Source organism: Aulonocara sp. 'chitande type north' Nkhata Bay, linkage group LG7 (genome assembly GCF_057382095.1).
Source record: "Aulonocara sp. 'chitande type north' Nkhata Bay isolate Kocher_YH1m ecotype deep benthic linkage group LG7, A_spYH_male_GT1.1, whole genome shotgun sequence".
NCBI lineage: Eukaryota > Metazoa > Chordata > Actinopteri > Cichliformes > Cichlidae > Aulonocara > Aulonocara sp. 'chitande type north' Nkhata Bay.
The window spans coordinates 24,567,513-24,579,189 of record NC_141350.1 but is presented as its reverse complement, the minus strand read 5'-3'; the positions used below and the strand labels follow the sequence as shown (position 1 = coordinate 24,579,189).

Sequence of the window (11,677 nt, the reverse complement as noted above, 5' to 3'; positions counted from 1 at the left end):
TAACTTTTTGCATTTGTGTGTTGTTTGTTTGCCTTTCGAGCTGAGCATCGAAAGGCATTGTTTGCTTAAGTTTGTGGATCACATGACTTTTGGTTTCAACACGCATTTATTTCTGGAAGTCTGTAGGTTCACCCACACCCACAGTCCATTTTTTCCATAGCTGTCATGTTTCTCTTCCTTTGTTTTTAATCAGCAAAAAAATATAAGTTATTTAAAAGCAATTACCCCAAATTAGTCTTCTATTGACTTCTAATTCTTGAATTCTTGAAATTTTTTCTTTGCATTTTTGTCCAAGTAAGTATCTCTTTTAATACTCAACAGAAGTTCCTTGTTCAAGTTCAAATGCAGACTTCTTATGTGTCATAGGCTAACTTCAGTTTTTTGCAGTGCAGTAATAAATGCAGACACTTTCTCACTGTTTGTCTCAGTTTTTCTCCATGTCATTCTCAGGCACCAAAAAGACATTACTTCCTGAGTATGTGTCATGTGCATACATCTCACACACACACACCCATGCAGAGACTCCAGACCTGATTAGTGCACGGTCTTTGTTTGTGGACAAAGGATTTCCTCGTCTGAGACGAGCAGCCGGTGGCAAAGAAACAAGGAGGGAAAGATTAGTTGCTGAATGAGAAAAGAGGTTTGAGGTTGAAGGAGTGGCTGCTGTTGTTGGTGGTGTGGTGTGTATGTGGAGGGGGTTGGGATTGATGTGGGGGAGCCTGATGGTGGAAAACACCCAGAGAAACAGAAGCTACAACACTGCAGGTGTTTCAATTGGCATCATTCAAAAAGAAAGCAAAGAAAATACACAGTGCAAATCTTAATTTTAAGTTGCACACTAGCGTCAATAAAGTAGGAGATATTAAATCAAGGAAGTCACTGACCTTCAAACTCCCTGTCTCCGGTATAGTGATTTAAACATCTTACCACTGCCTTTACAGTCTCTAAGACAATCAGTAAGACCTCCATTAAGTCACTCAGTGTGGAAATGTAAACCAACTGACTGTAAATAGTAGAGATAAGATCATGACACCACAAAGTGGACGTGTAATAAGTCTGTGTAGGTCTGTAGGAAATGAGTGGAGTGAAACAAGCTGACAAGGCGAGTCAGGGGATTTTCCAGCAGTACAAAACAAAGAAATGAGTAACAAACAAGGCGAGACTAAGCATGTAAACAGTTAATGAATGACTTGAGTTGAGAAAGGAACAAGTTATTTAGTGGTTAGCTTGGACAGCTATTACACATATCAGAGACAATATTTGTTAACAAGTGGCAAAATTAGACTCCAGAATTCGTCACAGAGATATCATCAGCAGGCTTGGTGTGGTGGTCACGTGACCATAGTGAAGTTCAAAGGTAACACTGCATTTCTGGCCATTGCATTTATGCTTGGAAAAAAAAAAAAAGTGACATCAGTTTATGAAGATTATCTTGCTAAACAAAACAAGTATCACAAACCTTCAGTTGCCCCATGGGAATAATTCTATTGACTTTTTAATCAAAGTAAACTGAGCAGTGATAATGTAACACACCCAAAGAAAGATTCTAGGTCTGACCAACCGTCTGTCGTGGGCAAAAAGATGACAGTCAATAAAATTCTAAAAGATAATTTATTGACAAAAAATATCAAGAGATAAAAGATAAAACAGTCCAGTGTCCCATTTATGAATCGTATAAAAACACACAGTCCCAAGGCCAGAGCCAGCTATGCCACACGACCAGTTGCACTCCACGTGTTGCCTTTAACAGGGTTAGAAGTTGTCCTTGGAGACCCACCACCCTGCAAGCATATAGCCAGTGGTCACTACAGCCTCTGCAACTCTGCTGCCTTTAGGCTGTGGCATATAATAGGCCCTGGCCTGCACAGAGAGACAAAATGACACCTTCAGTATAAAATTCATAGCGCAAAGCCCATCCATCCCAAACATATCTGATTTCATCACATTACATACCTGCACAGAGAGACAAAATGACACAGCAGTGTTTGTAGTGTGGGCTATAAGTAGACCAGTGTATCAGTGCAATCAAGTACACCTGCCTCTAATTAGTCCAACCCCATTCCAGCCATTGGCTCACCAAAAATGTGACACACACACACACACACACACACAAAACCACTCCCAACCCAGTGCAACTTCACACAATAATATGGAGCTGAATTAACACAGGCACATTAGTCTACCATGTTGCAATAACTTACAGGTTGGCCTGAAAATGAAGTCATCCCTATCTTTACGGCTACTGGTTCTTGTGCTGGTACTGCAATTTGCAACCACAGCCTACACTGTAACAGTGATCAAGGCGTGGAGACGATGGCCCGTGTCGTGCTCTCTGCACAAAACACACAAGTGAGGACACACAATTTGAACTTCATTATCTGCCACAATTTGTCTTCAAAGCTTATTTTCTCTGTATTTATGGTTGATCACTTTAGTTTTCATGCCAGTCAGCAACATTGGAACTACTTTCATCTTCATGGGTTGTGTGTGCCCATAGCTTAGTATCAAAGGCTAGAAATGAGTCGGCACCTGGATACTTTGCGTACATACACATTCACCACTGCAAAGCACAGCCCCCACTGCATATTTTGCCCTCATTTAGGTGATGCTAACGCCATCCTTTATACACTGTTTATATGTTGTTGTGATCAGGACGGACAGTGTAAAAAATATGAAAGCTCTCATATTAAGTTTCAGCATATAAACAGTGTTTTCATGTCAGTTAAAACAGTGTAGCGGCCCAGTTATGTGCCGAGACTGTGCCTAAGTGAGGCAAATGAGTTTATTTTAGAAATGCATCTTCTTCTTGTCATTTTGAATTTGCATCGTGAAATCGACTGAGCTAGCAAAACCGAGCTTTTTGAAAATAACCTGGCCAGCCAGAAAAGACTCGTACATTAACTCATTAAAGTTTTTAAAAACACTTCATTCAGGCTGATCAGAGCAAGTCTGAAAATGACATCACAAAGTCTTGACATACTGCGTTTATATATGTCTGGCCCAAATTAGTGGTTTCAGGCATGTTTGATGTGCTTTATGTGCATGTACGCAGACAAATGAAATGTAAAGGGTGAAAGAAGAAGGGAGAGAGGGGCAATGGCAAAAAAGGGGGCCAAGGGCAAAAAAAGGGGGGCAGAGGGAGAAGAATGGGGTGAGCAGCAGGGAAGAGGTAGAGGTACTGAAGAGGGTGAAACCCAGAGAGGAGGAGGAGGGAGCACTGAAAGAGAATAGAATTCATTTGAAGGTGAATAGTAACAGCGTGGCTTCTTTCACAGGGGCTTCTGTCATGCCTAGGGGGCTGCAGGAGGTGGAGGGGTGTGCAGAAGTCTTTGGGCCAAAATGAACACTGGAGCTATTACACACTTCATATGCAGAGACACTGCTGGGGAGCCACAACACAGGCACACCCATGAGCCATATTTGACATAACAGGAAGTGTTATGTACGACTGAAACTCACTAAAGACTAAACGCATACATGCTCCATTTTACTTTAAGCCAAATTTTTTTGCTTACTGCTCATAGAGTGTATTTGAGAGAGGTCCTGTCAGATGAACAGAATCAACTTTTTGGAGTCCCTCCTTGATCACAATACATAAAACACAATCTCCAGACAACAAATGAATCATTATTGTAAGAGGATTTTTAAAACATGAGCATACTATTGTATATTCCACTAAACCGAAAAAAATCATAGTTTTCACTCACACGGTCTTTAGAGCAATGTCGCTACTTTTACAGATTTCATGCTGTTTGATATAAACAACCATGTACTGTATAGCAGAATACAGTACGTATAATCTTGCAAAGTGGGGGACTGTGAACATGCTGGCATGAATCCTTTCACAGAGAACAACAACAATGAAAAAAAAAAAGAAAACCCAAAAACAAAGCAACAAAAACTTTTTTCGAGTATCCAAGACTGGAATCGAATGGAAAAATACTGAGTCATCTGCTGTCCAGTCACTCAGCTTGTTTCTCTTGTTGATTGATAAACTCCTCCTTCACAGTGATTCTATCTTATTACTCTCTGAGGTGTCAGGAGGACAGGAAGCAACAGAGATAAACACACTATCACAACACAACTATATTTAAACAGGAAACAAGAAAATCACACTGTCTTTTTTAAGTGCACTGAGCTCTTTAAAGGATTATCATATCTAATTAAATGTTCAGTAAATAGTTCCCCTGTTTGTCATGAGCCATAGTGTCATGCATATAAACTGATAACACTTTTAGCCTTAATTATCAAAGATGCACTTCAGTTACTGCTGGGATATTCACCCATGTTAATTACGTTTCCACTGACTTGTCCAGAGCCTCACTAAATCATACATTCATGCCAACAATAAGAAATTAAATATTTGTGTTGTTCATTTTCGCCACATAAGTGTATCCAGATTTATTTCCAAATCAGTCTTCAAATGAATCCATCAATGCCTTATAAGATGTAATACTGCATATTTGTGCATGTTTGTGTTTTCCTGCTGGGTCCTTTAATAATATCGCTGTAGCATGGCTTCCGCTCGAGGCTTCAGCTCCTCTTATATGATAAAAGTGTCAAGTTGCTGTTACAGTGTGATGTTAATTGGACCCCACTGAGCCTGGACAGGTCATGCAAATTAACAGGTAGTCTATTAAAAGCCTTTGTGTGTGCGATCTGCGACCCTCGTGGCTTCACATAACCCTGAAACAGTGAGTCTGTCAGCGCTGAAAGAGGGTTAAGACAGTCAAATGATCCGTCTGATTAAAGTGAAATGGTCCAACATTTCAGTCTATGCCACTGGCTAGGCTTCATGCACTTTGGATTATGGGAAACAAACAGATACTAAAATGTAGTATTATTGGGACAATGTATGATTCAGAAGAAAAAACAAAGACAATACCACCAGGGGTTACATAAGATAACGTGACATCTTCGGAACATGCAGCAGTTTCACAGGACTGTCGGGCTAGTTAGTGCGAGACAGAAAAAAGAGACGGTGACATTGAACCAGCATCACCCACACAAACAAACCTCTTCATTCCAGTGAAGGCTGCACAGACAGAAATAGCTCCAGTGCCGTTGTGTGCTCACAATATCGCAGAGAAACATTTTTTTTTCATCTGAGGTGATTTCAGCGGCCTTCCATCAAGTGGGCAGAAAAAAAACGTGAATTGCAGAAGGCCACTTTTTTGTTGTCACATAGCAACTGGCTGCTGCTTTATTCTACCGAGAATATATATTTGTAGCAGAAATTTATGGAGCTTGAGTTTTTCGAGTTTGACATTTATTTTTATGGAAAAAGAAATAATAATTTCCTTCCATGAGAGCGCACCACTGTATTTAATCCTAAATTCATGCCCACAGAAACCAGTGGAAACAATCTAAGTGATCACACAGGGTGGGGTAGTTAGCATTGAAAGACAAGACCTTTTTTTTTTTTTTTAGAAAAACAAACAAAGGTTACAGGTCATATCTCTCAACAGGGCGCTGATCCTCTGTCAGATGTGCCAGACCTCACTGGATGCAGATCAGCTGTGTTTCCGGAGTGAGGAAGAAAATGAAATTGCACCAAAGGCGTTCTGCCTGTAAAGCCCACATTGAGCATGGTTTTACTGTCGCGCTATTACAGTGTAATATGTTTTTTGAAAAAAAAAATATGGTTCTTATTATACTTATTATATTATGATGGTTAATGGTAAGACTTTCAATATAGTGCATGCATTAGAGCGGTTCAAACAGCTCTAAGTGAATTAAAACTTCCAGCATGTTGAAAAACGCACACCGCATTGTTGCAGACTTGCGTTGTAGCCTAATTATCGCGACGCTCTTTATTTGAAACTCGTGTGTGTGTGTAACTGTGAGCTGAGGCCGCTCCCGCCCTCTCCGTCTTCCTTCCTTCCCCCTGCAGTTCTTGTGTTTGTTTGCACACACTTGATCCGGAGCGGAAATTCCTCTCCGTTTTTGTGAATGACAAACTCATTAACGATTCATCAACACAGGCCGCTCTATCCGGCCCCCGTTTCTAAGGCGACCGCTGCTGCCGCGCTTCTGATTGGTCGCCCCACAAAACGTATCCAATGGAACGCCTCCTGTTTGTAGCCATTCAGCAGTCTGGCGCCGCAGAGAGCGCAGAGAGTCAGAACCTGCAGAGAAACGATCTACAGCACAGACAGGCTGCAACAGCAGGCAGAGACGGGTGCATACCCCGCATGCTTCACAGCAACAAATCCGCCTTTCTGCTCTGGATCTCCATAAAAATATTAGATACACAGCCTGTATACGCACAGAGAGAAAGAGAGGTGGAAGAGCAGCCGTGGAGTTATATAAGAAGAGAGGAAGCTTCAGCCTCGTCGCAGGGCCGGTATGACTCATTGATAAATAACTCAGGCTCTCTCCAACCAGATGCATGAATGAGGAACAGTGTGGGCAACCTACTCTCGGGAGATCTCTGAAGGGAACAGGAATTCCTACGTCCCGCAACACACTGGATCCAAAAGAACGTTTGGAGTGAGTCTTGACAAGCGTGACGGTTTTTATTTTGACTCGTTATTTAGTTTTTTAAGCCGTTGTTCTCAGAGTTGTGTTGCCGAGGGCCCTCTCAGCAGCAGATCAGACTGAAAACGAAATTCCAGACAGATATTTGTGCCTGCTGCTGAAGCCGAGAAGCTCCCCGCTTTTCCTCGACACCTTTTTTCCCCCTTTTTTAACTCCTGCTTATAAATGCTTGACAAGCTCAAGCCCGTCGTCCAGCTTGACTCGGTTATGGCGATCAGCAAGACGGTGGGCTGGCTCCGAGAGCAGCTGGAGACGCGCAGGGACGGCCTGCTTGTGATGGACTGTCGGGCTCAGGAGCTCTACGAGTCGTCTCACGTCGAGACTGCCATCAACGTGGCCATACCCAGCCTCATGCTTCGCCGGCTTAAGAAAGGCAATCTGCCCGTGCGCTCTCTGCTCTCCAACGGAGAGGATCGAGACAGGTTTGTGCGGAGGTGCAAGACGGACGCCATCCTGCTGTACGACGAGTACAGCCGAGAGTGGAACGAGAACGTGGACGGGGGCTCCGTGTTGGGTTTACTGCTGAGGAAAATGAAGGACGAGGGCTATAAGGCATATTATCTGGAGGGTGAGTGGAATTCATTCACATTTTCGGGCACGGCGGCTGCCGCTGTTCATTCACAGGCTAGATTTTCGCGCAGACGTAGATTTCTGGCGTTTTGATTAAAGAAATATATAGTCATCACTCTAAGGTTAGGTTACACTTGACTCCTCGCACGTCAGTAATTACTGAAGAGGGTCTTAATTTACTTCGAAGAGACGCGTAACCAGATTTTATGTGTATTAAGCTTCTTTTTTTCTTTCTCAGAAAATAATAATTTGCCGTCTGCAGTGTGCAACTTATGCCTGCTGTGTGGCAGGCAGAAACGGTGTGTTCATTGCATCTGTTTTATATATTTCCAGGTGGCTTCAGTAAATTCCAGGCCGAGTGTCCGGCTCTGTGCGAAACCAACCTGGATGGCTCGTCCCACAGCAGTTCCCCTACTGCCCAGGTGCTGGGCCTCGGTGGGCTGCGCATCAGCTCTGACTCCTCGGACATCGAGTCTGATATCGACCGGGATCCGAGCAGCGCCACAGACTCGGACGGCAGCCCGTTATCCAACCCGCATCCCTCCTTCCCTGTAGAGATCTTGCCGCACCTTTACCTGGGCTGTGCCAAGGACTCCACTAACCTTGATGTGCTGGAGGAGTACGGGATCAAGTATATCCTCAACGTGACTCCCAATCTCCCCAACCTCTTTGAGAACGCAGGAGAGTTTAAGTACAAGCAGATCCCAATCTCGGATCACTGGAGCCAGAATCTCTCTCAGTTCTTTCCCGAAGCCATCAGCTTTATTGGTAAGTAATCCCGCAGAACTGGAAACGCTCTGCAGATTAAATCTTGTTGGTTAGGTTGTGTACATGCTTATTCATTTTTTAGTACTGCTTATAATTATTTAAACTCCAAAATTAGCTTTTGAGTTTGTGAGACCATAAATAGTAATACTGCGTCAGTCTGCAAAATATAGAACATAGAGAAAAAAAAACCATCAAGTCCTCACAATTTTGAAGAAGGATTCAACTCAAAAGTTGGGTGTTTGATTAGTATTGTTCTTGTTCCCTACTTTATGACACGCATGCAGGCAGAGTAAAGGGGCAAAAACAGATAGCTGGGGGCATAAACGTATTAAATGTGATATATATTATCACTGGCAGGAAGTTCTTAGGTTGTTATTGTGCAATTGAGATTAGATGAAATGTCCCTGGCTGTGGTCTTATCAGTCAATCAGACAGGGACACACAGAGCAGGCAGATTAAGGCATTGTGTAGAGGCAGAGGAACACAAGTCTGCCTCCAATGGTGCACAGGCAAAATGCACTTGGTTTGACTTCAGTGGAAGACATTCTGGCCCTATCTCTTGTCCCAGGGCTTGTGAAATTGCAGCACAAAGGGCGATGTTGAAACTGGAGAAAGGGGAGAGTGAGCGAGGGGAGGGCGGTAATTCAAGCGCAACAGGAAGGAAGTGGCATTGAAAGTAATCTAGGACATGGCATTGCCCCCCCTCCCCTCCTCCTCCCGCCACATTACAAAAGGAGCCATTTACGGCCTGATGACATCCTGTTCGCCTTGACAGGGTGCCCTCATGACTCCTACATTTACACGCCCAAATGGCACCATTGTCAGAGTAACCCTAGCAAGCGGAAGAATGGTTTAATAGACCGTAATAGTCAATTTCCCAGCCGGCTACTCTAGGCCAAAAGAAACCAAAGAATGTGAGCTCTGTTTATGTGCAATACTGTCATAGCCCCTGTTTAATTACTGACATGGCTGGGAGATAGGATAATAAGTTCCTGGACCTGCTTCAATTTCCAACAAAGCGTGACTTTAAAATCACAAAGATTTGATTATTGATTAGTTGCCTAAAAGAAGCATAAACAATGAGAGCTTCTCTGCTTTGTGCTTTTCAGATGTCAGGAATGTTTTTTCTTCTGATCAGTATCCATGCAGACTAAATCTTTGGTCTTTGGACTGTGAGAGTAACAAAACAACAAACTGGGATATCTACTCTTTCCTAGTTATCTGGAATGATGAAAAGCTCTAAAGATGTTGTTTATTTATGATACAAAATTTCCACCCCTTTCTTTTCTTCCACCAGATGAAGCTCGGGGACAGAAATGCGGCGTCCTGGTCCATTGCCTTGCAGGCATTAGCCGCTCTGTCACAGTGACGGTGGCCTATTTGATGCAGAAGCTCAACCTGTCCATGAACGATGCTTACGACATTGTCAAGATGAAAAAATCCAACATCTCACCCAATTTCAACTTCATGGGTCAGCTTTTGGACTTTGAGCGCACACTGGGTCTGAAGAGTCCATGTGATAACCGCATGGCACCACCAAGCCAGCAGCTCTACTTCACCACCCCGACCAACCACAACGTCTTCCAGCTGGACCCCCTGGAGTCCACGTGAGGTCTGCTGTCACCACTCCTCTTCTCATTGGGGGTTTTGTGGGCCTCCTATTGGAAAAGCTGCAAAATGTTTTCTCTTTTTTCCGTCGTCTGCTGTGCGACATTATTGATACAGCTGGTCTGAGGCGACAGCTGCTGAGTGTGGTTACTGAAGGGCCATAGCTGTCTGACCGAAGCGCAGCTGCTGTTGACTAAATGAGGAGAGACAGTACAAGAGACAGGAAGCGAATCATTTAAAGTGTGCAGATACTTACTACAATCAGATTTTGCTGTAAGACTCTGGTCTTTTTTTTCGTATTTTTTCAGTGTGTCTAAGGAAGCCTAAAGTGATTGATTGGACAGCTGTATGTTATGCTTCAAAGTTCAAAGGCTGGTGTGCCAAAGAGACCTGATTGTTCAAAGTGGACAGATAAATGAAATCCTTTTGTATATTTGTTTTGGGGTCTATTACTAGTTCCTCCATGACATCAGGGTGCATTGTCTCCTTCATCTTCTGTGAAGACTTGCCTGCATGGGGCTCAACTACCCTGGCTTTAGAAGGCACACAATATAATGGACTTTATTTTACATTTGTGGAGTCTTTTCAAACATTTATACGGTGTGTATATATCTTAATATAAAAGACAATACGGTAAAAGCCTTGCTCTAGTAGTATATACCCTTTGGCACAAGTGGGTACTGAAGATTTGCTTTGTTTCATATTCTACTTTTATGTAAGCATACAAACTGCGTATTGATCAATATGTTTGAGTTGATTATGCCAAAAATCAAGTAGGCTTTCCAAGAATTGTGTACATGTGTAATATATTCAATAAGCGCTTTGTGGCTGGCCTTTTCTTTTTGCACCTGTCCTCCCACAAATCAAAGTCACCTTGGCCATTTGCCTTACTTTTGAGCTTGGAAGATTTCTTTCCCCTTTTTTTTGCACATTAACCTTCAGAGAAATGTACTTTTTTTGGTTACAGTATCCCAGATAGATTTGTTTTGTTTTCTTACAAAAAACCCCAACCAAACCTAGAACGATTATCACTGAAGTTTATAAATTGGGCTCCATGCTTAAGAACTCAAGCAGTTCAAATGGCCAAAGGTGGAATTTACTGGATGTCTCTGAAGGTTAATTTAAGAAATCATGATCTGTGGGTTAAATATTTCCGATGTGTGGAAAAAGCAGGGAGCTGTGTTTGCTTCGCTTCTTCAGGGAAAATTCTGTGAAATGCAGTTTTCACTTGACAAGACGAGACAAAATTAAATCCAGAACTTCGGAGAGTTGCCCCCACACCCCCCGTAGAGGAAACCACTATGTTGCCCTCTACTCACTCCTTCCAAACTCCTCTCTTACGAATGTAAAGGAAATATAAGTTATTAATAAATTGCTATTTTGTCTACACATTCCGCTTCTTCTGCTTGTTTTTCCATTGACACATTCGTTGGTGTTTTGTCTCCACTTACAGTAACACATTTATGTAAGTGTCTCCTCACCTGCAGTACAGTTGAGTGTTAACCAGCTGGCCAAGTCACGACAAAAAAGAGTCGCAATGAATCACGAGGCTGTTCACAGAGTTCTTGTTTTCCATTAACTACAGCACTTGGAACATTTCCCACTTTACTTTCCAGTACAGAGTTAGCATGTCCTGTTACATGATGCTTGTGTAAGATAGCACTGTGCACACTCTGTTCTGCTGTGACAATAAGAAACTACAATAAGCTACCCAGCAGGTGCAAAGTGATTCCAGTCCTGCTGTAACTAGCCCAGCTGGTTTTACCAGGTGCTAGTCTACCATGAGGTCTTTGGGTTCAAAACAAACATTCCCTTGGTTAACTTGTGAAGGCAGCTCCTCAGCACTCAACCATCAAGGGAAGCATAAAGTACAGAGATAAAGTATGATTTGATAGGAAGAGCAGTGGCGTTTACTCCCTGAGAACTGGAGACTCAGGAGATAATCTCGACGGTGTAGCTTAGGTGTCGTGTTCTCAAGCGAGCAGCAACTTGTTTCACAGTTTGAAGAGACTATTCCCACATCAACACCAGCTGCTGTGTGTGTGTGGACTATGTGGAAATGAGCAAGCCAAGCAGTACCACAAGGTTTGATCGTGACAGAGCTAGGATTGTTAACAATAAAGGATATGGAAACAGTGACTTGTATGCAGCATTTTTGTCAACTAAGTTCTTGATGTGCATGTATGACACA

General features: G+C 42.8%; 1 protein-coding gene across 1 annotated transcript; it reads left to right on the top strand.

Annotated features, from left to right (window-relative positions):
• The first annotated feature begins 6,086 nt into the window (after nt 1-6,086).
• dusp6 (dual specificity phosphatase 6) lies at nt 6,087-10,875 on the top strand. The gene is made up of 3 exons (XM_086299563.1): nt 6,087-7,108; nt 7,444-7,878; nt 9,176-10,875. Exons 1-3 carry the CDS (start codon nt 6,706-6,708, stop codon nt 9,487-9,489), a joined length of 1,152 nt encoding a protein of 383 aa, XP_086155689.1. The 5' UTR covers nt 6,087-6,705; the 3' UTR covers nt 9,490-10,875.
• The last annotated feature ends 802 nt before the right edge of the window (nt 10,876-11,677 follow it).

Excerpts from the sequence above, each read along its gene's own strand:
- dusp6 (XM_086299563.1), top strand. The coding sequence starts at position 6,706 with ATGCTTGACAAGCTCAAGCCCGTCGTCCAGCTTGACTCGGTTATGGCG. Across the intron at positions 7,109-7,443 it reads TAAGGCATATTATCTGGAGG|GTGGCTTCAGTAAATTCCAG; the intron begins GTGAGTGGAATT and ends ATATATTTCCAG. Across the intron at positions 7,879-9,175 it reads CGAAGCCATCAGCTTTATTG|ATGAAGCTCGGGGACAGAAA; the intron begins GTAAGTAATCCC and ends TTCTTCCACCAG.